This window comes from Drosophila sechellia, chromosome X, assembly GCF_004382195.2.
Source record: "Drosophila sechellia strain sech25 chromosome X, ASM438219v1, whole genome shotgun sequence".
Lineage (NCBI taxonomy): Eukaryota > Metazoa > Arthropoda > Insecta > Diptera > Drosophilidae > Drosophila > Drosophila sechellia.
Genome location: NC_045954.1, coordinates 12,577,446 through 12,604,435, shown reverse-complemented (window position 1 = coordinate 12,604,435; position 26,990 = coordinate 12,577,446). Strand labels below are relative to the sequence as shown.

The 26,990-nt window shown below is 40.5% G+C and overlaps 1 protein-coding gene across 1 annotated transcript in view; it reads left to right on the top strand.

The window, feature by feature from the left end:
• Window positions 1-26,990, top strand: part of LOC6618595 (high affinity cGMP-specific 3',5'-cyclic phosphodiesterase 9A) — a 107,740-nt gene that overhangs the window by 57,483 nt on the left and 23,267 nt on the right. The window contains exon 4 of the mRNA XM_032726597.1: window positions 10,220-12,817. Within this exon, the coding sequence (XP_032582488.1) occupies window positions 10,906-12,817 (1,912 nt within the window). The 5' untranslated portion in view covers window positions 10,220-10,905. The remainder of the gene's footprint in view (window positions 1-10,219; window positions 12,818-26,990) is intronic.

Here is a 26,990-nt window from a genome sequence, read left to right as displayed (position 1 = left end):
GTCCTGGAGTCCTGCACTCAGTCACTTGCACACTCACACAAAAGAGCACAGTGCGAAAATGGTTAAAAGGACGAAATGCTAGACGATTCCTTCAACTGATTTTCAAGCTCTCATGCAGAAGATGTCTAAACACTTTAAATGAATCTAACTAACGAATAATCTATTATTAGTAATATATATGCATTAAATCAATTACCAAATATATATTTTGTATTTTGGTATGAATGCGAAACCTGAGAAATATGTTTCTGTATACCTTCAGGCGCTTTTCGTTTCAAGTTATCCTTGTTCATCCTTTTTTTTCCAAAGGATAACGTTTTTGATGACATTTTTTCGGAGTGCCAGTGGACGCGCACACACACCTACGCGGCAATTAATTTCGTTGCACAAACTGCAGGGGGGTGGGTGAAAAGGTCCTGTGGAAAGGACATATAGCAAGGACATTGTTTGGGACTTAGCTGGCAGCTTAACGTGGCTGAAAGCCCTGATTCGGTCAGCCAGGTAAACAGCTGCGATAACCCAAAGACATTTCATTAGACCATTAACTGTCAACTGCATGTGTCCTGTATGTCCTGCGTGCGTGTGTGTGTGTGCGTGTGTGTGTGTGTGCGTGTGTGCTTGTGTGCGTGCATGCGTATGTTTGTGGGCAGTGGGTCTCTGTGGGCGACGAAACTTCCTCCGCCTGACAAATTGATACAAAAAAGATGATTATTTATTGCCATATTCCCAGCCCACACATTTTGTCTGTCCATCCAGTTCATGGCCCGTTTCAATCTCTTTTGAATGAATCATTGCTCCTGCTCGCTTTTTTTCCTCGTCTTTTGTTTGCGCGCGTCTGCCACACAAAAAATAACAAATTTCTTCTTTTTTACACCTGAACGATTTCAATGGAAATTCATTTTTGGTTTTCTTTTTTCTTTTTTTTGCTTGTGTGTCCGTGCTGCATAATCAAGAAGTGCTCTTCAAATTTCAAATTTATCAGAGAACCTGATTTTTTCCATTCATGTTTGATTCCAAGAAATATTCTGCAATTAACGTTATTAAGGCGAAACAAAAATCTTGTTATTTTACTGATTTCAAATATCAGCAATTTGTATGTTGTTATATACAGATAGATACACAAAAAAAGGACACTGGCAAACAAAATCTTGTACAAGTGTGCCTAAACTAAATGTTTTGAAATAAAATCCTTTGAAATACATCTATCTGATTTAATACCAAAAATAGGTACTGTTGCAAACTTGCAGACACCAGTAAATGTGTTTTGATAACCCCAGTGATTTCTAGCTTGGCCTCAGTCTGCCGAAATCCCGTTTAAACAAGAGGCGAGAGATTACTTACGCACCTGTAGAGACTCATAATTGGTTTTGAGCGATTACCAATGTAATCCCGATATTAACAATACCATTGTCTTTGCGGACAATGCGCTCGATGGTGGACCAAGTACATATATTCGATCTGATCCGATCCCATAACAATGCCATGCATTATGGTCAAAACAATAATTTAAATTACAAGCAAATTTCACTTACACACACGCACGTCTGTGTATATGCGGTGCATGTGTGCGCGTGGATGGCTGTAACTATGTTGTAACTGCTAACTGTCAAATTGGCTGACAGGGAAAATTGGGCGGAAAATGGGTGGCAAGGTGGGTGGGTGGTGGTGACTCTGCTTGGCTTGGCACTGGATGGCTGAAAAGCACACACACACAACCAGGCACTCGCAGGCTGGCAAACAAATAGTTTGCGTTTTGTTGACTTGACTTGCTTTCTGGCCAAGACGTTGTGTGTCTGCGTCTGTGTCTGCTTTCCCTTCTGCATGTGTGTGTGTGTGTGTATTTTACTGTGTTTGTGACTTTTGATTAGGCCCACTGTTTGCTCGGCGGTTACAACGTCCGACCAACGTCCTTTGCAAATATGATTTTAACCCCATCCGCAGCCTCGCTTTTCCCACTCCATTTCCACTTGCCTTTTTCCCAATTTCTGGCTTTTGTTCGATTCAATATATTGCAGCTTGCGCAAAAAAAAAAATAATAAAAATGTCATGCCATTTGAAATAAGATAACTCAGATTATCAAATAAACAAATATATTTGAGATCATGTTTGTATATTTATATGGTTTCATAGAAGCTGATGAGCGTAAAAGTTTGAGAATCGTTTGCATGTAACTTAAAATCAACATTTGAATTTGTATTTCGCTCAGTGCACAATCGCCTGCATCTTAACTGTTTCACGTCAATCGATGGGGTTTTCGACTCCGGATCGGGGTTTATTTCCGTATCCGGTTTGCGCTATATTTTCTTTTTTTTTTATCAGCTTGTCGCACTCTTATTCAACTATGTGGGTGTGCAAGTGGGTTTGACAAATATTGTCTTTATTTTCTGGCTGCTCGATGCCATGCTGTTATTTTTATGTTTTTTGCCTCATTTTCGTTCTTTTTTCTGTTTTTTTTTTTTTGTTTTGCAGTTTTTCTCGGCTCGTGGACATTTCATTTGACTCACAGTTATCATCATTTGTTTTGTCCGTTGACAGTGTGCGAGTGCGAGTGTGTGTGTGTGTGCGTGTCCTGATTATTGTTATTTGCACACGTGTGTGCCGGCATACAAACGCAAACTGCTTACCTGTCATCTCCGGCCATCTGTCTTGCCTGTCCCAGCGAAACACCCCCTCAATATCCTTTTTTTTTTTCTTCACACCCCTCGGGAGCCATTTGATTAATACTGCTTTTATTTAATTGAAAGTATGCGAGAAGATTTATTTGAATTAGTTACATATGCATTCAATATTGAATGAGCAAATGTGTAAGGAGTTTCCGCTTAATGACATTTAACTTCCATCGAATTTAAGGGGGATTTTAGCTTTAGAAACAACTTTTGTGAAATAATCGTTTATACAAATATTGAACTTTAGATACAATTAATTTTTTGAACATTTTTCCCATGGAAATTCGCATCAGTACATACATTTTGATACATTTTACCACAGAAATCCTTAACAAAAGCACGTTTTATTTAAAATCCACAAACAAGTGAAAACTTTTGGCTAACTGCGGTGCTGTAGTTGTTAATTAGGATTGCTTAGTTCCTGAATTGGAAATGGAAAAAAACGTTAGTGTCGAATTCCCGTAATTGTGAATCCCACTTGATGAAATTCTGGAAGGCATTGGCACTGCGAGAAAATAGTTGCAAAATTGTAAACAGGCAAAAGAAATACACGGTTATAATAATATAATATAATAATTATAATATAATATATAAATATATTATATATATGACATGCATATTAATATTATTTTAAAATGTTGTCAATATTTCTTGCTGTGTACATATGCCACTCCCACATAGAAAACCCCGCATTTCCATATTCGTGGCGGTTGTAGATTGAAATTTTCCAACGCGCTCTTGTTGTTTGCTAACTTTATTTATAGATTGGCCCACAGAGGGCTTTACACATGCCATCAACTTGGCCAGCTTAATAGCAATGGCAATCGTCCTGGCATCAGTGCCTCAGTCAGCCAGTCAGCCAGTCAGTAAGTCAGTCACTCAGTCAGTCAGTCGGTCATTCAGTTATTCAGCCCGCAAAAGCTGGACCAGAATAATTTGCATATTACCGTCCATGGACTGACATCAGTCCTTCGCCGAAAAACAAACAAAACGCGTTGCCCATAGGTGAGGAATATTGTCACAGAAACTGATGGGGAAAAGAACTAATAAAAAAAGAAGGAGGAGTAAGGGGAATGAGTGGAAGATAAAGGAGAAAATCCAAAGGAAGGTGAGCAGGAAAATGCGGAGGAGGTTGCCTTTGATTTATCGCCATAATAATCGCCGAGAGGAATCCTTGTGGGTAACATTATTTACAACTATGTTGTCCGGGAATGATGAATGATTCCAAACTAGCACCAAGGTAACCAACACACACAAAGGACCCTCACACAAACACACGCAGCACACACAGAATATGAATACAAATACAAATAAAGGACAAATGCCCAGAGCTCATTTGCAATACAAATGTTTAAAGGCAGTAAAAGTACTTGAAGATCCGTTGACATGTAATGGAAAAATCCAACAAATTAAATATTTTAAGTTTATATTCATACTTAGAAATGGCAAAATCTTACAACATGTTTAAAGCCACTTGTTTGAAGAAAATACTAAAGTTAAATTGACTTATTGGTTATTTGAACTACTTGTGATTATTTGGAACCGACTATAATCAATTATGTGCATTTAATGCTTTTACAGCAATTTGCTTGTAATTTTTGATGGCGCGATCAATGTTTTATTGACGGGCCATGAAAATTAAAATCACAATGGTCCTTTACGCACACCAAAGCACTTTGGCACACACACACACATGCAGCGCACAAGCCGACGCGTAAAATCTGAAAATCACTCGCTTAAGTAAGTTCTCTCTGCGTGCGCGTGTGTGTGTGTGTATGTAGGTGAGTGTGTGAGGTGTCCTAGCGGCCATAACCCAACACCACGTGCCATCTCTCTCACTCATGGTGTTTCGCTCTCTCTCCCTCTCTCTCTCGCTCCTGCACCCCCTCAAAAATCCTCAGACTTCCCACGCTGTTGTTTATTTTCGTACGCTTCGTTGGCTTGGTTTTCCGCTCTTTCGTCCTGTCGTCCTTTCGTCCTGTCTCATATCTCTTGGCTTGTTTGCGCTTAGTTTGATTGAACGCTCGAAAGTATGTGGCTCCATATCTCTTTCCCCCCTCTTTTTTCAGTGTATTCACTGACAGACATTGCGTCTGGATGTTGGTCATTGGCTAGCCAGCAGATTGCTGAATGGAGATTCACTCTGTTGCTGCGATGCAAAAATATATGTTTGAAAAACTCATTTGTAAGCGTCACATAAAATTGCACGCACACAGTTTTTAGATTTCGAAATGTTTTATTGGAGTTATTCAAACTTATATTTTACATTCAATTGTACATTTCAAAAGTATGCATTACCAAGTATGCCGACTCTGTTAACGATCTCAGCTCATCTCTAATCATGTACGTATGTGATTTTCGAGCGAAATTTGGTAAATGGCCCAAATGGTAAATATTGAATGTGCCTAATTAGCTTTGCTGGCCAAGAGGTAAACTAAACGGAAAGAATATCAGTGTGGAAAAGTATCGCTTTGTTAGCCAGAGGCCCAGATATTGACCATTATTTAGGGCTGTTAGGCGATTTCCGCACTGAAATTGAATGTTTTCACTGCCCACGAGTGTTTGTGTGTGTGTGAGTGTGCCCGTGTGTTGGTATGTGTGGCATATTTCTATTTAAAGTGCAACACACCAACACACACACACATACACTCGCATACATTCAAAGGAAAGGAGTAAGGCAAAATGGAGTTAGAGTGAAAGAAGGGAAAAGGACCAGAGAACGAGCAAATAAAACGTTGCTAGCCACACGCCATTTTCATGTTGCATCCTGCCATTACCCAGACACACACACACACACACACACTCGCACTGAAACACACGCTTACACACACACACACAGGAGAGAGGGTCCTGGCGCTCGCCGCATGCAAAACTGCTCGTTTATTCAACAACATAAACATTGTTGTGCACATAAATTTATACAAAGTTCTAGTTTACATACCAGGGCTAAAAAGGGGGCGGTCCTGGGATGGGTGGGCGTAAAAAGTGGGCGGCAAGCTGGCACAGTTAACGGGTCGAATCGATATTCATATCAACCGCAAAATGTGTGTCGCTGTCGTTGTTGCAGCCCAGTTTTCAGTTTTTTTTTCTTTTCTCTTTCAATATTTCCTTCTACGTATTGTTTTGCGGAAAAGCGGGTGAAGGCCTAAAAGTAGGCAGCACATTTTGATGCATTTAAAGGATGCGACAAGCGGCAGGACATGATGATGGCCAGGGACAGGGGCAATAACAACAATAACAAAAACAAAAACTGGTGCTCGCAATTTGTCAGCACATTTTGACTTTATTTATTTTCCAAACCAAACGCCGCCTGCATCCATTGTGATAAGTCAACGCCAACAATGGCCAACAAATCCCCATAACAAATTCATTTTCGGCCATAAACGCAATGCACAAACCCACACACACACACGCACTCAATGCAAGTTGTTAAGCAACTTTTGAATTATTAAAATTAGTTTATTTATTTATGACTGCATTTGGCCCATTTGCATAGAAATAATAGTGAAAATAACCGTTTTGGTTTGATTTGCTTGCCTTTGTTTAAGCCAAAGCAATTGAGCGGAAAAACTGGATAACTAGAAACAAATAAAATAAAAATAAAAATCCATCCAATATGTTTTTAAATAGCTTGTTCTTTTATTAAAAGTGTGACGAACATTTATAATCTTGCTTAAATTTGCTACGCAATAATTATGTTGTATATTTAATAATTAAAAATAAATTCGTTTTTAATTACACTTTTATTTCATAACGAAAAGGAAATGGGTTTATATTATTTGTGTGTTCCTGCCACTGATAAACATAAATGTGTATTTTCCATATTTAGAATTTAATCGGTAGCACCTAAACATATTTTATATTTTCTATAAACACCTAATGTATGCAATCCATTTAATTAATCATTATTCTGTTTACGAACTCCTGCAAGGCCATTAAAATTATTTTATTTCGACCGCCGTCGCTGTGAATAAATGAAATTCAGCAAATATGGTGGCCAGAAACTGTTGCCACCATTCAACAGTTGATGCCTGTCTGTCTTGGTTCGCTCCGCTTCGATTCGGTCTGGTTTTTGGGTACATTCTTGGGGGGCGAAGAGTGGGTGGGTTTGGCGGCTCCATTGCGGGGTTTTTTTTCTGGTTTTTTGGCGAGGGTTTTGGGACAAGGCCGCCGCGGTTTTGTTTGCGTTTGCGTTTTGTCAGCCATGACAGCGTCGGCAATTGCGCCACCTGCGTGAGGCGGTGAGGAGTTGGCTCTCACCCAAGTGTATGGATATGGGTGTGAGACCTTGTTTATTTATGAGCCCTAATCAAATTGCCCATAATTAGATGCAACAAAGTTGAATCTTTTGAAGCGTTCACGACGTTTTCTTGGGCTCCTGGAAAACGGGCAGCCCAACCACCCACCAACTGGAAGAAGCCAACACCAAACACCACCCCAATTTCCCCATTTCCACTTCCTGTCGTGCCGGAATCGTCAGCATACCAGAAACGCACGAACGGATACGCCACGTTAGCTGTTCGCAATGCGTTTGGAATTTGGAAAAATCCATTTCGGTGTACTTATGTATGTGTGAGTTTGTGTCGCAGATCGTGTTTTTTTTTTTTTTTAAAGGAAACAAGGCTGCGGTGTGAAACTAGTAAAAGTACAAGTGAAAATTAAGCATTCAGCACGCCAAAGCTTGTGGCAATAAGAAATAGAAATTACTAATTTATAATGTTCAGCACGGGCAATAAAATAAAGTTTAATTGAAGTTTTAAAGAAGAGCGTTTAGATTTTATTATAGGTATAAATCTCTTTGTCTCTAAATACACATTAATATATTTGTGAATTTTGTTTTATTGGCCAAGCTAATTCAAAATAAATTGCTTTATTTTCGTTTCTAAAATAACTTTGATAAAATAATCAAACAGAATGCCATTAGCTCATAATTTATTGAACTCTGCATAACTTTATTTGCGATTAATCTCTGTGCTATCTACAAGTAAACATTTCTAAGAAGTTTGCAAAATGGTTTTGAATATACATGGCTCCGTGGTTGGGGTTGCGCACTCTTGGCCAGTTTACAATCCTTTTAAGCCTTGTCGAGTGGTAGAGGGGTACTTGCTGGAATTCTTGCCTTCTTGCCAGGACATCTCTGTCCCGGCAACGGCACTGCCATGTTGCAGCCCTTTGTCTCGGCGGCGCATTGTGGCAGTTGCACACGAGTTGCTGCCGGACAAACAAAAGAGACAGATAAACTGATTGACAGATGAACTGAACAGAAGGAGCGAGTTGGCGGCACTGCACTTAAGGGGGCGGTGGGTGGTTGTATGGGTTGTTTGGCAGATAGTGGGTGATTTTCGAGGGGGCGGCAAGTGGAAAAGACTGTTTGACATTTGCTGTCATTGTCAACGTTAGCGACAGTTGCTGATGTTGCTGCTGCTGCTGCTGCTGCTGCTGCTACTGACCGCCTGCCGCTGCTTTGTGCAATTGCCCGCTGTTTGTCCAGCACCACCCACTGCAAACACCCATTCAACCATCCGTCGACCAGCGAATCGGTCGCAAGGTTGACCGCCAGTGGGCAACGCCTTTGTCTCTGCGGTCGAGCACGTCTGCATATTGGGATTGTCGACTGACCACCCAAATCACCTTGCAGCACACAGCCAGCACCCAGCCAACCACCCACTTTCACCACACAGACACACACACACACACTGGCTGCAAACTGCAATCGATTGTCACAACAAAATAGAACGAAGAGTGCCGAGCAGCAAGTAGTAAAAATATTTCATAAAATATTTACATTGTTGTGCGGCTGCCAATGCGGCCAATACTGCTGCTGTTGCTGCTGCTGCTGTTTTCCTATTTATCCATTTGTTTATTTGTGGGTCCTTGTATTTTCTCTCTTGGTTTTTCCTTGGCAACTCGCCTGATTGATTTTGTATTAATTAAAACCAGTCTAAAGTACCGGATACTTGATCCCAGATTCCCACAGATTATAGAGAGAAAACGTTGGCATTTTTCTTTTGATTCAATCAGTGCACAACTGTGATTCTATTTTGTCGTTGAAACAAATCAATTTTATTGAAGCAATCAGCTTTGAAGGATTTTTGTGGTTCCAAATAATTTATAGAGTATTTATTGCCTTTTTATTTCATTCATTCGGACGAATTTGAATCCAATTTATTTATTTATGGTGATTAAAGTAATCAATAAGTTATATTTTATAAAAACGCTTTTTGTACATCTAATTAATAATTTTGTTCATTTTTAATATCAAACGATTGGGGATTTCAAACCAAGCTCCACGAAGCATGGAATTCCATATTTCGACCATTAGTTCATAAGATGGCTAAAAATGGTCACAAAGTTAAAGGAATGACTTTTTTAAGCAGCTTTTTACCAGTGCTAACGATCCCTATCAGTTTTTGAAGAATTTAGAAAAATTAATTTTTGGGTCAATTTTCGCATTTTTTGTAAGGGTACATCATCAAAATTTGCAATAAATGGCAAAAATATAGAATGCTTATTTTTAGACACAGTTTGATTGGAAATTTAATTACGAACTCATCGAGGTATGACATTCTAAATTCAGACAATTATTTTTAAAGTTGTGGCAAAAAAACGGATTATTTATTGACCGAATTTCGAAAAAACGGGTTTTGCCAAAAACGTGATTTTAAAAACGGAATTTTTCGTCATAACTTCTCTAAAAATTGACATATAGATGAAAGAATAACTGTTTTTAGCAGCTTATAACCAGAGCTAACAATCCCCATAACTTTTTGAAGAATTTAGGAAAATAAATTTTTTGGTAAACTTTTGCATTTTTTGTAAGGGGTAACATCATCAAAATTTGCAAAAAATGGCAAAAAAAATTGAGTTAGCATTTTTGAACACAGTTTGATTGCAAATTTAATTACGAGCTCAACGAGCTATGATATTCTATGGTGAGACACTTACTTTTAAAGTTGTGGCCAAAAAACTGAATATTTTATTAGTGAAATTAAGAAATATGTTTTTGCAAAAAAAAATATTTCCGATTGGAATTTTCATCATATCTTGGCTAAATATGGTCATAAAGCTACAAGAATAACTGTTTTGAGCAGCTAATTACCAATGATAACGATCCCTATCACTTTTTGCAGAATTTAGGAACATTTATTTTCAGGTAATTTTTTTGCATTTTTTGTAAGGGGTAACATCATCAAAATTTGCGAAAAATGGCGAAAAAATAAATTTCCCATGTTCGAACACAGTTTGAACGAGGTATAGCATTCCATATTGGGGCCATAATTTGCAATGATATGGCCAATTAATTAATTATTTAGCATATCAAGCACTTAAATTAATGTTTTATTATTTTTAACTGACTTTTTTACTTGTTGCCTAAATAAAACACATCTTTCTTAAGAAAAGTGTAGAAATATACGATAATTAATCTAAGCAAAATATGTCGATAAGTTTTTGCAATGTCATGGGAAACACATTCCATCCGGGCCATTAGATATATTCCCTGACTTAATTCCTGCTGGAGACTCATAGACCTACCCTTATTGTTTTCCTTGCAGATTTGCCAGCGCTCACAAACGGAAACGGAAGTGACGCCCGAAAGGAAAAGGGAAAGAGGAAGTGGAAGCGCAGGACAAACGGCTGAATAATGCAAATTAAAACACAATAAAATGTAAAACACAAATGACAACGGAGAACACGAGCTGCAAAAGGCTAAAGGAGCTAAAAAAAAAAAAATAGCAAAAGGCGAATCGGTTGACATGCCAAAAAAAAATGCGAGTGGCGGCAACTTTTCCACTGAATTGATTTGATTTTCAGTCAGGAGTACAGCCGGAATACGGAGCGTATGCGCGATACGTATACGCGATATTTAGGGCGCCGGGGGAGCGGCGGAAATTTGCATAACTTTGCTGGCGTGGCATAAACATCAAAAAACAAATTGCAAGTAACAAAGGGAAGCAATGGTCATAAAAACGGCGCCAGCCTCGTAAAAAATACGTTACAAAAAAAAAAAAAAAGTTCACGCAAAACCCCCGTTCTTTAAGTGAAAATTAATTTATGCAGCAAATCAAATACGGATAGGGAAGAAATATAAAAGTAATCGCTGGCCGTAACAATTAAGACAGCCGAGGGCAGAGAAGAAAAGTCGGGAAAAGCCGGGAAAACGCTGGAAAAATCAAGAGCAGCAGCAGCCGAAAAAGGAAACACAGAGTCGAAGAAACCGGTTAGCGAGGGTTGCTTATAAATGTACCAAGACAGCGGCTGCAGCAGCAGTAGCAGTCGACGCGGCAGCAGCAGTGCAGCAGCAGCAACATCTACAGCAGCAACTGCAGCAGAAACTGCAGCAGCAGCAGCAGCAGCTGCAACAACCAGCAGCAGCGACGAGGAAACACTCGAGACTCTGACGATTATAACGACCACCATCACCGATAGCGATATCCATGCGACCACAACAACCACAACGGTTATAGCCAGCGGTACGGCGACAACAGCGGCAGCGGCAGCGACAACAGCAACACTTGCCACACTTGCAACGCTCGCCAGCAACAGTGACATCGAGGACAGCAGTCCGGTGGAGAGCGAGGATAGCGAGGAGTGCGAGTATATCGAGATCGATTGCCAGACGATCGCCCAGGAAGGCACTTCGCCAAGTGGCGGCAGCAGCAGCAGCGGCAATGCGGTCTTGCTGCAACGCAGCAGCAATAACCTCCAGCAGCAGCAGCAGCAGCAACAACAGCAGCAGCAACATTTGCAACTGCAGCTGCAGCAGGCGGACGAGCGATTGTTGCTCAAAATCGGCTATATTGCATCGCGTGTGCGCTGCCTGGCCAAGTACTACGGCGACTTCCGGCTGGTGAATCCGTACAGTGCCCGCCGACAGAGGCGCCAATTGCAGGAGATCCTGCTGCGACACTCGATCTTCGATCCTGGCAAGGAGCACCAGCGGGCGATTGTCTTGGCCGCGGCAACAGCGGCAATTGCCGGTCCCCTGGCGGCCATCGATTGCGTCTGCGGCAGCAGTAGCATCAGTTTAGAGGCAGTCAGCAGCAGAAGTCGCAGCAGTGAGCTGGAGGACGATCATCACGAGCAGGATCAGGTGCCGGAGGAGCAGGAGCAGAATCAGGGGGATACCGAGGATAACGACGAGGAGCAAGAGCATCCGAGTGAAAAGCCAGAGAGAACAGACATTGAGGAGGAGCCACCGCCGGCGATTGCAGTGACCACCACCACAACGGCCACCGTGCGCCGGAAGTCCTCGAGCAGTTCCACCATCAGCGGCACGGCCACCGTTTCCGGTTCCGTTTCGGTTTCGGCCTCCGCCTCGCAGTCCTTTTGCTCCAACAACATCAATCTGCTCGAGGAACTGCTCATTCAGTTCTACGAGGAGCAGGATCATCGCAGCAACCTAACGGTGATCCGACATCATCATCATCAGCAGCACCAGCAGCAGCAGCAGCAAAGGATCACCAACAATAATAACAACAATAACAATTGCAACAGCATACAGAACAACAACAACATGTCGAATCCTGCGGCCACAGCGGCAGCAACAGCAACGCCATCAGTGGAACAACCGGCGACCTCGGGCACCACCAACATCCACTTGCAACCCACCTCCCTGCCCGATGGCAGCGATAATCCGCGCCGCCGCCGGGCCAGCGATTGCTCAGCGGTCCAGGCCGCCCTCCAGAATCAGCTGCACTGCATCACGCTGAAGAACAACAATTGCGGCAAGGCGCTGCCCTTCCATCGCGGCAGTTGCGGCGCCGCCGGTGAGCACCTGTTGGCCGCCAATTCGATAGCTAATCGTGCCACCATTATCCTCAGCAAATCCTGCAGCAATGTGGATGGTGATGCCGCTGCCACAGCGGCAACCGCACTAAGTTCAACGGTTGGCGGTGGCATTGGTGGCAGTATAAAAATGCGTGCCAGTGCCACAGATATCGAGACGAATGCATTGAACGGTGCCCGAGATGCTATCGTTGCATCGAATAACGGTAATAACGGCAATAACGGAAATAACGGGAACAACGAGTACAGCATCCTGCAGCTGAACAACACGATCATCCAGTGCCACTTCAACGACGATGACTTTCGCGCCCTGGTCAAGGACCTCAAGCGCAAGGTCGAGTACACGGAGCGCATGAACTGGCTATGTGAGTAGATCGATTCGATATGTGTGTAAAATATGTATAATATTTCCTAGCTACAGGTAGCTGAAACATCTAGTGGAAACCTTCATAAATATAAATATGATGGATAACTTATGAATAACTCCAACATAAATATTAAAACGTAGCTTAGTTACCTTTAAAATTTTACTACAACATTCCGAGAGTTGGGCGACAACCCATTTGACCAATGTAATTGATGGTCTGATGGTCAAGTGCTTTGGCCTGTGCCAGCCCAGCACTTTCACCCACCTCCGCTTCCGGTCCGCTTTGCGCTTTCTCCACTCTCTTCATCCCCACCCTTTTTTTGTGTTGTGTGTAATCGCCTCAAATGAGGCATGAGCAAATGCAACAATGGGTTGGAATCAAATGGACAAATTTAAATCCAACTACAATGGAATGGAAAAATGATTTCAAAACACTGCACAAATGCCACGGGTGCGTTTTAGGTGTGGGGCATTGGCTTTTCCATCCGGAAAAGTGTGCGGGTGAAAAGCGGCCGGCTGGCTGGCGATGTGAAATATTTAATTCAATGGCAGCTTATCCATTCGCCATTTCCACATTTTGCACATTTTCCAGCATAGATTCAAATGCAGGGAATCAGAGCAGACAAATGCAGTGTAAAACGTAAATGAATATCTTATGACTGCAGGTGGATTAGTATTTGATTGGTTTTTCGGCACTAAACATAAAATATGGATGGGCATTAATAAAGCGTAAGTAAGAGAGTGAAACGAGAAATCTTTTTGCAAGGACACAGATCGTGGCCACTTCGACTGAGTTTCCGTACTTTCCACAGCGACTTGATTGCTTCAACGCCTGTTGATTTTAACGGCAATACGCACTTTACGCACAGCGTGCATCCTTCAAAGGACAATACAGAAATATAATCAAAAAAAAAACTGATCTGCGACTGCACTGAAATACAGAAATTGGGGAAACCCTTGAACATTTTCCAAATTTAAATTTCAAAATGATTTTAAAAGATAAAAGAGTATGAGGAGCAAGGTAAATGTTATCTTTAGAGAAACATGAAAAGCTAGGAGCTCACTTATATCATACAACAAATTTTCCCGGGCACAAAAACTATCACAACTTTCTTGAATGGCATTACAAGTTGTCTTTGTATCGACACCACGTTCTCCTTGGCTTTTTGTGCTGCTGCTTCCTTGATATTTTCGTCGAGTTTCTTCTGTTTGCCATTCGTCCTTGCAGTTCACTTAGCATACTTATAAGCAGGCTTTCCCCATCGAATGTGTGTGTGTGTCTGCGAGTGTTGGAGCCTTCTGACATTTTCCACACTGTCGCATCTTAAATATTTCAATTTAATTGGAGCCGGGACGCCGCAATGTTTGCCCCACATCGTGGTCGCCTGTGGATTGCCTTCCGTTCAATTGGTTGCTAGGATTTTTCCACCCAATCCTTACAAAATATTTAACAGCAAATGCTCCTTTAATCTTTTGAGCCGGCAACAAGAAGCGTGCGTTTTTCCTAAGAAATATCTTTGATCTCTTTCTTTGCACTTGACGTTTTATGTCTAGTGGTTATATATTTGACTTTACAACACTGACTAGGAGTTTCATATGCCTTTGCCTATTTCAACACGGAGATTATTAGCTCGATCTATTGGATAACATTATTTGTCCATTTATGTTGTTTGTCCTTTGCAACACTATTTATTACCCTCAATGCGTGCCCAACACTGTCACGATAAGATAAATGGCTTGACTTTGATTTTTGGATGCCTGGATTGGCTGGCATTTTGGCCACCTTGTCTGTTTCGGGCATTCGGCCTCCTATATTTGCGGATCGTAAATCAAAAGCATCGAGACACTGAGTAGAGGGTGTGCCAAAAGGCCAGGAATCATAAATTGCCCGAGCATTTGAGAAGGAGCCACAAAACGCAAAATGGTCATAAATTCAAAAACCTAAATGGCTTTGGCAATACTGAATCAAGAGGCAACAAAGGGGAACCAGGAAGAAAGGCCGGCCAGAAAGTGTGAGTCGAAAGGGCAGGAAAACGGGGGCGGTGGAATGAAAAGCGCCGAACATAATACAAATGACATATAACAGGAGTCGGGAAATATGTCGGAAATCTACTCGAGACATTCGCCGAAAAAAAAAACCCCAAATGGCCATGAGCCGTATCAGCCCTATCAGACTCAAAAGGCACTTAAGACCTTGGATAAGGGGCAGTCCAATGGAACGGGAAAGTCTGGGAGTCTGGAAAAAAGTCGGTGAAATCAGAAAATGCCAGGGACAAAGCTAGAGAGAGATGTGACAAAAGGCAAATGGCAATGGGATTGCTTGTTGGCGGTCTGGCAGCAAAAATCTAATAATAATAAAATACTTTATTGTTCAGTTAACAATTCAATTGTTTCACTTAACAAGAGCTGGGCCACAGTCGAAGCCACAAAGCCAAGGAAAAGCGACAGATTCTGCGTGCAGAAGAAGGAAAAGCAAGATACGAGTGCACTGGGTGAAAAACTTTCAGGCTGCATAGGTTTGGAATCGAAAACTTAAGCAACATATGAAAATACAAATTAATATAAACTTAATTCTTTTATAGATTTATAATTTTTGTATACCTTTTTCCTAAATATAACAGAAACTACTGCGCTCGATTTTGTTCAGTGCACCCATATCGGTGTGTAGATAAACTGGTATATAAGGAATAAATTGCCACAAACGAACATTCAGTGATAAAGTGTTTGTCAAATCAAAACGATTGACTAGCCAAGGACACGACTAGCACGAAGATGATGTCCTGCAGATGAGCGGGACTCAGGAGTTGGAAATCAAATCAAAATTCGGCCAAATGGGCGAATGATGTCCTGTCAGTTGATGGACGATGGACTGCATCATTATCATTGGGATCATCATCGTTTGCATTCCCATCGTCATCTGGCTGCACTTGACATTTCGAAATGGCAGTTTTTGAATGCCGAAGGTTTTCCATTTCAGCGATGCCAGTGAAATTCGGACTGTTCTCGAGTTTCGACAAGTGGATAATATTTGCCCAAAATTAAATCTATTTCTATTTCAATCCGCAGCACGTGTCACTGTATTTTCTTTATATACACGTATATCCGCCATGCTAATGAGGCGAGGTCGTCGCCTAATTGCAATTTCTGCGCCAGACTAGAGCAAAATTTTGCGGTACCCGAAAGTTTTTCTTGTCTCATTAATTATAATAACTCGCTTATCGTCAAGTGGCAAAGGCGGTACACAAAGTTGTCATAGTGGAGGGGAGAGGGGCTCTGGAAATCCAGGGGCGGAACAGGAAAGGTGTAGTTATTGCAAATTAAAGTGCATGCAAGGAGACAACTTTTGTGCATGAAACTGGCAAAGTTGCGAAAGTTTTTCAAAATATGTCTGAAAGCTGTTGTGGATGCAATACATGTTCTAGTTTTCCATTTTCTTCGAGTTACATTCTGTTGCTGATGGCTGCTCTTAAAGTACAACTAAATAAACTATTAACAATTTCATGATAAGCTTTACAAACTGCAGACTGCTGAAGACTTAAGGTTTTAAAATCTTCAATATGCATATACGAAATGAGCACAGTTGAATAAGTTAGTATCCAATTGTGCTTGAGTTCCGTTTGACTTGTCTATTAAGCGCATTAGCCGCCTCGTTTTTTCCCATCTCCATTGCGTCCCTACAAACGCCAAACGCATCCTGGAAAAGTGCGATGACGAATATTGGCAATATTGACAGCTTGACTGAACTGACGGCGGAGATTATTGGGCATGTTGGGTACATGCTAAATCAGGCAACTGATGACATACAATATCATAATAGAGCAATGGATATACATGCTACAGCCAAGTCGATTGACTTTAAATGCCATCAATCATGGCACAATTCGATTTGAGCTTTCCCCTGAGTAGATCCAATAAGACTAATCCGTTTGGGATTGAAAGGCAATTGAAACAATTGAATGCTTATCGGGTATATTTATTGCAAACTCAATCAGTGCGTTTTTGATTCGAAAATTGCTCGAGGTCTTGTTTCCATATAATTCCAACTAAATATGAAACTTATATTGTTACCCTATAATGAAATTGATTTTCAAAATGCAAATCAATGTTTTATGGAATATGTCAAAATTTGAAATCACCGTGGCAAGTTTATTCGGATATAGATTTTTTTTTTTTTTCGACCTACTTCTGTGTGGGCGTGACAAATTTTGATATACACCCACACAAGCGCAGGCATATCCTTCTGCTTTGTGTGCGTACTCATGTTTAAGCAATCATTTTAATGAGCAATAAAGTGTTGCATACTTAAGAGGGCAAACGTGGGAATTTTGGCGGCTGCGACAAAAAGCAAAAACGGCGACCGCAAGAAGGCGAGAAAAGAACGGAAAACTAGAGCACACACACGCATATCACATTTTTTTATTCCAAGTGTACGAGTGTGTGTGTGTGTGGGTGTGTGAGTGAGTGTGTGTGCAGGTGTTAACGCGAAATGCTTAAAAAGCTCTAAACTTGCCGAACAAAAATCAACTTCTTTGGGGTGGAAAAATGCGAGGAAGCCCCCACAAAAAAATTTCATTGTTTGACTGTTGATAAACAGGCATTTAACTTGAATTATTCCTGAAAAATGAGCAAACTTTCCAACTTTTTCCTCGGGAAAGGGGTTTATTCAAGGGCCCAAAGGCGAAAAAGATAACGCCAACGCCGTCAGGAGAGCGACGAACAAAAGGAGTCGAAGGAAGGGGAAGAGTCACGAACAGATACGTAGCCAAATACGCACAAGGACATTATTCTTGAGCCAACAATTGCACTTGCAGGATGTGCGTCGAACGAAACTGTCTAGATAAATAATTATGTCAGTTTTCCAGCTGGCATTCCACAAAGGGAATTAATTCTGGCACCTGCAGATTTCTACCAAATGTATGCATTATATTTTAATCTGAATAATGTCAGCTGCCATTCTGTCAGAAAATATCACCTTGTATGTTAAACAATGCTCTCTGTTCACCAAAAGCGTAGTATTTAATGAAAACGGCACAGATAGTATTTCATGTAGAAATCTTTGGAAATGTAATGAATGAGTCTTAGAAATAGAGTATTTCGATTATTACGAACTTTTGTCGCTAATTCCATTGAGAATCCTTTGCAATCGTTCGATTTGAACGCCGAAGTTTACTCACGGGTGTATTCATACCCGAAATGTGAGTTATTTTTAATATTTCTGCCGTGTAATATGCGTAAAGTGAGTATTTATGTTATGCACGCACCTCGTCCCCTCTCTTTCGTTTGCGACCCCTCAGCCCGTCTCTTTTTCTTTTATTGCCGTGTCATGTGGAGTGTGGCTCGTTCCGTCCCTTTCTCTTACCTGCCACATTTCTCATGGCTCATACAACAAATTTTATTTATTATCGTTTCGCTTTTTTTTCGTTCGCTCGTTCGTTATTTTCTTGGGTTTTTGTTTTATTCAGAAACACACATGACGTATTGTTGTTGCTGTTGTAATTTATACGTGTTGTTTATTTTATACCAATTTAATGCAACTATATATGCACGTCGGTGTGTGTGCGAGTGTGAATGTTTGGACTAAAACATTTGACATGTAGTCACGTTCAGATGGGAGATACAAATTCAGATACATATTCGTTGGTCATATGAAGCAGCAGAGAAGGTTTTCTCGCTTTTGGCTTAAAGTAAACAATAAGGATCTTTAAAGAAGCTGCGATGCAGCTGGAACTAAAAACATATTTTGAAAATATATAGGAATCACATAGAAACCTATTTTGAATTCACATTTAGTTTAGTTATTATATATTCAGTTACCTACATAATAAACATAAATACATGGTATACAACACTAAAATCAAAGCTTAATATGTTATACCATATGGTGCCTATTTATGAGTAATTAAATTTTATTTTATAAAGTAGTAATTGGTTGCATTTCATTTTTGATTTAAACTCCAGCTTTGCGAGCTAATATCTAGCAATAAATCGGGAATTTAAGAAAATACCAGCTTTGCCCTGCGCCGCACGGCAATAAATTCAAGTGAATGCCATTCCACAGAATCCAGTAGATAAATGCAAACTTTGCCTGCACTCCAGTTCTCTGTCATGAGATCAGTCCACTTGGAAGTGGCTCAAAGCATTCCATTTATCAGCGTGGAATTTTCGAGCTTTCAGCAGGGGACACTTTTTCTTTTTTTCGTTTTTTTTCCAAGCATTTCAGCCACACATTTTAATTACCATTCCGGCGATGTCCTGGCAACCAGTGGCTGCCCCACACTTCCAAATGAAATGGAATTCAAAACACAACAAGTAAAAAAGAACAGAGACAGGGAAAATAGAATAAAAAATAGGTACGAAAGGTGGGGGGAATCAAAAACAAGCGAAGGCAATAAGGCAAAGCCACAATGAAAGTTGAAATTCGCTTCCGTTGCCTAGGTAAATAAATAATTAAAAACACCCAGCCACTTATATTTATTTATCTGCAGAATCCACAACCTCTTGACTCCTCACCAAAATTCAAAAAAAAAAAAAAAAAAAAAAAAAAATAATCGAAAAATGGGAAGAAAAAAATACGCTGACACAATATCTCCCATTGATATCAATCAAAAAGGATTATGAATCGGTAAAAAGAGAGCATAAAATGGATTGGCCGGGGTGGAAATTAACATATTTCCACCCAGCCTTCAAAACTTTTCGCAGCATCTGCCAATTGCCAGTTTGCTTTTCCTTTTTTTCCCCATTTCCTTTTCGTTTTTTGCTCAGCCAGCTGGATGGAAAATCAAAAAAAATATATATATATACATATATAAAAATCCCCCCCACCGAAAAAATATCCAGTTAGACACTTTGAAGATGTCAACGGTAAAAATTGTTTGTGGTCTCGACTTCAGGTGCTCGGCTTAGAATTCAAATTCCGCGGGCTTCCTCGTCTCTTTGCTCTTCCGCCAAAAACACAGCCAATAAAATCGTTTTAGAATATTAATTAAAAGCTCTGGGTAAATACAAAGCACCCCTCTGTCCGCCCCCAACCCATTTCCAAAGTTCACAGCTGCTGCTGGATTGGATGTCTCGCTCAACAAAGTCCTTGCCAATTATTCAGACTTTGAGCAAAAAAGCCAAGGAGGAAACCAAGGGGGAAACTTGAGGAATGTTGAGCAACCAAAGGGCTCAACGGGATTAATTTGGATACATAAATGAACCGATTCAAAGAAATGTCGTAGGAAGTTATATTTATGGTACTTAGATTTTAATCAATAGCTAAATAATGCTAGAAACTGTTTAAAAGAACTGTAGCTTATAATAAAAATATTATACTTTCCATTATTATTTTTTCTTAATTAACTTGATCTAAATTTTAATTTGAGTTTCAACTTTCATTAATTAACCAGCTTGGTTTTTATTCCGTTTTTATTCATTTGCAAGGCAAAACGGGCGAAAGAATTCAATTGCAATAACGCCAAACGATGAGAAGTCAAATTACATTTTTTTCAGTTTTTTAAGCCACTGGCATTTTCCACGTGTGTGTGTGTGTGTGTGCATGTGTTTCCTGGGCATTGTATTTTCAATCTTTTTTTTCCAATTTCTGCACCAGAAGCGCGGAAAATCGGAAAAGGCAGGGAAAGAAATGTAAACCAAACGAAATTCAAGAGTTCGTTGTGTGGCTTATGTAGTTTTTTTTTTTTTAATTTACTGCTGCTCTGCCACGCCCTATGACCCCCTAACGCCCCCTTTTCGACAGCCCGAGGGCAAGTCAATACGTTGCCAATTACCGTGCATACGCAAACAGAAGCACACACGCACACACACACGGGCAGGTGGGAGAAAGTGCCAAAGGTGAAAGGAGGCAACAATACGCAGATGATTGTTAGCACATCGAAGTTATCGATAACATATGCTGCCAGGCGGGCCATCGCTAAGTTAGAGATGAGTTTCCAAGTATAGGAAATTAAGAAATTTAACATGGGCAAAATATTTACATGAAACCTTTAATATATGATATAAATAGTAAAGAATCTTAATTTTTGAAACCAAATTTAGACAATTGGATCCATTAAACATTTCACTTCCCAAAAAGTACTGAGGGTTAATCCCTCTTCCCACATGGAGAACACTTCCTTATTGGCCCAAAAAGAGAATGATAAGTAAGCCCTGTTGACGTGAGATGAGCAAAATAGTGCCAGCACTTCGGGTGACGAAAAACGAAGAATATGCCAGCCACTTGACTCTTCATCCTGGCCGAGATGCTTTGGCAGCCCAAACCAACGACACCTCCAGTTTGTTTTTATTAACTGCTGACGAAGGATTTACCAATCATCTGCCCATTTGCACATACAAATTACGGATAGGCCGAACAGGAAAAGTAATAATAATAATGCGCAAACGAAAATCAGGCGAAATTAGGGCCGGGCCACGCCCCCCATGTGTATTGATTGCTGCCGGAAGGACATTGCAAAACATTGTGATAAAAATCCATTTAGATGCGCAAATAAGCAAAAATCAACAAGGAAATTGACTTTGATGATCGGACCGAGAAACGAAACGGGACGACACAACCAGACACAAAAGGATATATGTACATATATGCCAGTACATATGGCAGATGCCAACATATATATTCCTTTGCCTCAACCGTTGTAATGGTGACAAATTTGCGCTAATTTTTTTGTCTTTACTCTGGCGACGTCGAGCTTTGTGAATTCCCAACAATTTTGGGATTTGGCAAACGCAGAACAGGCAAAAAAAATGAAAAGTATTTAATAAAACAATTGTTTTTCCCCCGAGGATGGCGCAACACGCAATTTTGACAGCTGTCAAAACTTGACTGCACAACCGACTTCCCAGCAGAGCGTCAATAATTAATTTACTGACAGTTAAAGCAATTAAATTGGGTCCCCACATTCCACGTCCTCCATCTTAAAGTCCCCGTTCCCGTTTGGGGACTTCTAACACGTTTATTTGCATTAAATTCGATTTGAGAAAATTCTTAGAAGTTAAAATTTTCTAATTCTGCGAAGGCGCACAACGGTATCAAAAGCAATTTACAAAAACGTAGAATTTCAAATTTTACCTATATGGAAAAAAGATTAAAGAGGCTTGAAGTAAATATGTTTCATAACTAAATTCTCCCTGATAAATAACGAAGAGAATTTTTAGGGGCAAGTTTAAATATGTTAATTTACTATTTCATTGTATATTAATACTGAATAAACTTTTAAGGACAAAGCTTGACATGGTTTTTTGAGCTGCGAGTGATTTAAATTGAAAGCCAAGCGCCACTTCATTTTCGCCAAGCTATTAATTTACAACAAAGATAGCGGGGAGATGGGGAAAAATCTGAGGCTAACCGGAAAATGTCAAACGTTTCAGTGTGTGTGTGTGTGTGTGCGTGCGTGTTTGTGTTGGTTGGAAAAACGGGACGGAAACTGCAGAAGCTGGCCGACTGAACGATCCATATAAACTCATTTAATCAGCACAAAGCGTTTAATCTCACTAAATGTTTAAAACACACACAAGGGCAAAGGGAGTGTTTGTGTGTGTGTATATAAATATATATATGCGTGTGTGTATAGTAGACAGTATGTGTACATGTGAGTACCTCGGCAACCACCGTGCAAATTTAATCAGTTATAATGCACTTCATCATTAACTTGATGGACTCTCTTTGGGGTCGAAGAGGAGCAAAGTACTCGAAAGCACCTCAATAGCGCCCCAATTTTGGATTCAGATTCCTCGACTCCTTAGGCTTGTGTGTGTATGTGTGCCCGAGCCGAAAAGTAAATAACGATACACACATATAAAATGTATTAGCCGGGTAAGAGCAATTTACACATGTCAATTGAATATTTACAAAGAAAACCAACGACCGAGGCATGCAAAACATCCTGGAAAAAGTCAACAGGAATCCGAAGGATGCGATTGACACTGCGCAGTTCAAACTCGATCGATTGAATGTGAAACACAAATATTTCGAGCATAAAATGTATGTTGGTTAGGAGTAAAAAAAACAGATGCTAGATTTTTAGTTAAATGAGGGTTCGATTTAACTTCTTATTCAGACTTCAAGGATACATATCTATCTATTAGATATACAAACATCAAACTTACCAATCCTAAAAATGTATGCAATCCGAAATTCCGGTTTTAATTTGAACTTTTAGCTTGTCCATATAATTTCTTTTTATTTTTGCCTCGTTAATACAATTTTGATGCGCTCTGGTTATCATTTATCGGGCCAATTGCATGTTATGAGCGAGCGCCTTGTTTAATGTGAAGCGACCCATCTAGTGTCCCGCCCATTTTCCATTTAGAACACATTCGAGCTTGACCTGTCCCCAATTACCCGATAAATCGCCTACAATGCTCCCCATGGCCCGTCGACCTTTTAACCAGGCATCTCGTCCTGTCCTCCCCTGCTTCGTCCTTGCATATACATATACCCATACCCATATACTTATACATGCCATGCCATGTCGTGAACTCGCCCCGTGTCACCCATTTAATCGGCCACAAATTTTTAATTGACCTCCGTTGACGTGTAATTAATATCTGATGTTGGTGCTGCCGGCTTGGTCAATTTGTTGTTTATTTGTTTGTTGGCCAAGCTAATGTCGTTCAATCCGATGATTCGCCATCATCACGGTTGTAATTGTCATCATCATCATCATTATCATCGACATCGTCATCGTTATCGTCATCATTCATCATCATCATTGTCATGGTAATTATCAACAAAGTGGAGAGTTTGGTTTCGAAATGGCATTGGTCTGCATAAAACCCTTAGCCGTTTGGCTATTTATAGGCCACATTTGGCCCAACCATTTTGGTGGCTGTGTAGTATATTTGTGGTATTTATTTATAGACCCCCAACCCCCTGCTCTAATCACACTCCCCGTGGTTGCTATCGTGTTGCATTAGCAGTTATGATTGCGCCATGAGTAGTCCGCTCTATTTGCAGTTGCATTGCATTTGCAGTTGCGTGTTGCGTGGAATTCCGAGGCGCATTACGCATACGACACGATGCATGCGACAATCCATTGCCAATTCACTGCTGCCTGCAAACCCATTTCGGCTGCGGTTGGACCATTAAAACCGTTTGTGGTTCGAATAGCCGGCGGATGGGAGTGTCGGCAAGTAGTCGAATCATTAAATACCCTACTCCAATGAAGACCACCAAAATAATGCATACAAGTAGTTAAGCAAATTTGTGGAATGCAAAAGAAAGCAATATGTTTAAAGTACTTTCAAATGAAACTCCATTTTGTGTACTAAAACTAATAAATTATATACAAATAATTAGTGCAAATAGTAGGAAATAACTACCAAAACTTTGACAAAATCAGTTTGAGAAGAGCAGAAAAAACATCTCAATTGCATTGAATTTCGGGCAACGCACACACACACACATACGGCACTCTCAAATGTGCACACATGCACACCCGTAAGACAGGTGATCCAAATTGATGGACAAACAGCAGCTGGTGATGATGAAGGAGAAGGAGGAGAAGGAGTAGGAAATATGAACGTCTGAAACGAGGGTAAAAAGGAAACGAATCAGCAGCCAACTACGATTGCCAATTTCATGGTTTTCCCTCCCAATTTCCCACAGTCTCCCATTTTCACGTGTGTGTGTGTGTGGCTGTCTGTGTGTGTGTATTTCAGTGAGAGCCCCTAATTGAAACTTGTCTTCGGCCTTAACCGAGCAACATGGCCTTTAAGCCACAGTTATGCGAGTGTATATCCCACTCATGTATCATGCGTGCGCTCTGATTTATTTCCCATACGTATTCAAGTGTTTGCTGGCAGGAAAAGCAAACATATTGATCACCATTAGTGGAAAATCAATACGTGCATAGGCGCCAATCAGATGGACATTCTCTCTATTCGATCGTTAAAAATAGCAATAATATAAACAAATGTTTATATTAAATCGATTGAATCAAAACAATGCATACTAAGTAATTAATATGTTTTACAAAGGAGAGCAAAGTTCAAAAGCGCTTGGAAATAATTAACTATGCTCGTAGATTCTCAACTTACTTATTAACATTTTTCAATGTTGAGTTACATACAAGAAATGGGCGACAAAATAAGTAATTGAAAAAGGAACAATCATTAATGCTCGGCGATTACAGATAGCGAAGTGGAAAAGTGTAATTCACTGCTGGTTGCTCCTTTTCAGTTAATTATTTCGCGCTTAGTAATTCCAGGGAGAATATATATATATCTGTGTATATATCTGCGAATAAATGTGTATAGAAGCTACCAGGGGAAAAGGGCGACACTCTACTCATAAATCTCCCACTCTTTATTTGCATCCTCCTAATCTGTTTCTTGACATTGCCCCTCCTCCTCATTTCTCGAAAACACCGCCCACACATTTTGTGCTCCATGGATCGTTGACGTGTCGCATTGTGGGCAAAATTTGTCATTTGTTGTGCGTTTAACATGCATATTGAATGGGCGTCCTGATAGAAGAACTTCCCATAAAAATGGGACTTGCAGAACACGTACGGCACGACTCGGGGAGCATTGTGTTAAATAATTAATTACAATCCATTAATTAATTAGACAACGCAGCGGGGGTCATTAGGCTAAGCAGCGCAGCGGCAAAAAGGGGCCAAAGGACCAGGGACAAAGGACACTAGGAGAACCTAAGGACAAAAGAAAATGAAAAAAAAAACATGAAGGAAAAAAGGAACATTTAATACGACAGCTTGTACACATAATGCGGCCATAATCAACAGCCGCATTTGTGCCTTTTTTCTGCCCTTTTTTTCACTTTTTATATTCTATCAAGAATGGTGGGCAGTACTCATATTTTATTGCCTACTGCCAGGCGTGAAATTATCCCCCCCCACATAGTTACATAATTAATGGCAGACCGTGAAAGTGAAAGTCGGGGGCATTGATTTATAATATGCTCGGTTTGTTTTGCCAATTGAATTTAGCCCTTGACATTTTGGAATTTGCTAGCAAGTTAACTGGCATCACAACTATCTTAGGTGTGAATCATTTAGAAGTGTGTGCTTGTTGAGCATTCTGAAATGCATTGAAGTGGAAATTGTTTAACATATTATATATTTTATTAAAAAAAAAATAAACATTAAAGCATTGTTACGTAAAAATGTGGCCAATTTATGATAAATTGCAATAGCCAAGCCAGCACATTAAATATGAAGCACATTTCGTGCATGAATTGAGTGACTTCAAAGCGAAACGAACTAGCTTAAATTTGGCCAACACAAGAATCATATTCAATCATATGCACATCGCTCGACTGTCAGATGTGGCATCGATTATGCATCAAAGCATAATTCAAACTGTCGCTTCGCTTAACGTTCGCCATGAAAATCAATTGCCAATTGGCTGGCTGGCGATGAAGGGGTGAAAAATGCTGAATGCTGTGAACTCCGCCGCCGATGAGAAACTGAGCCGATCGAAGGCCGCAGCCAAGTAAAAACAATTGAATTATGGGCCCAGGCCAGTAGAATGTGCGTCACTTGACCAAACTGCCAGTGGCTGCTTCTTTTTTTTTTGTGGGCAAAAGTGGGTGGCAAGTGGAGCGTCAGTCTGATAAATGGCCATCAAGAGGTAAGTAGGTCCGGTCCCCAACGAAATTGAGTGCAGCTGCCACATGGCGTATGCGCAATGTGAGAACAGGCAAGGACCAAAGGACGAGCAGCGCCACCCATCCACTGCAACAATTGCAATATTTGGCAGAAAATTTTATTGCCCAACTCGGCCCGGCACAAAATATCGAGTTCATTTATCAAATAGTCGTCCTTCGTGCTGTGCGGTGTGTGTCCTGCCAGCAAATTGGCAAACGAAACTGTTGCAAGAGCAGAAGAAAAAACAACCAAACACAGGAGAGTTTCTTGCCACACAGAATTTGCTGCAATTTGCCTTGCACTTGCCACAATTACTTTGATTGCTAATCAATTGCAAATTGGCCAGAACTATCAATATGCATTACTCTTTGTCTGATTGTCACATGGCCATCAATTATTGATTTTACGAGTGCCATTGCGAGCGTGCGAAATATAATTGACAGCTTATATATTTGCATCTGCGACACTCTGTCGCACTGCCGGAAAATGCGAAAGGAAATATGCGAGGAAATAAGAGGGAAAGCCCAGTGACATTTCCAAATTCATACACACTTGCATATTCCT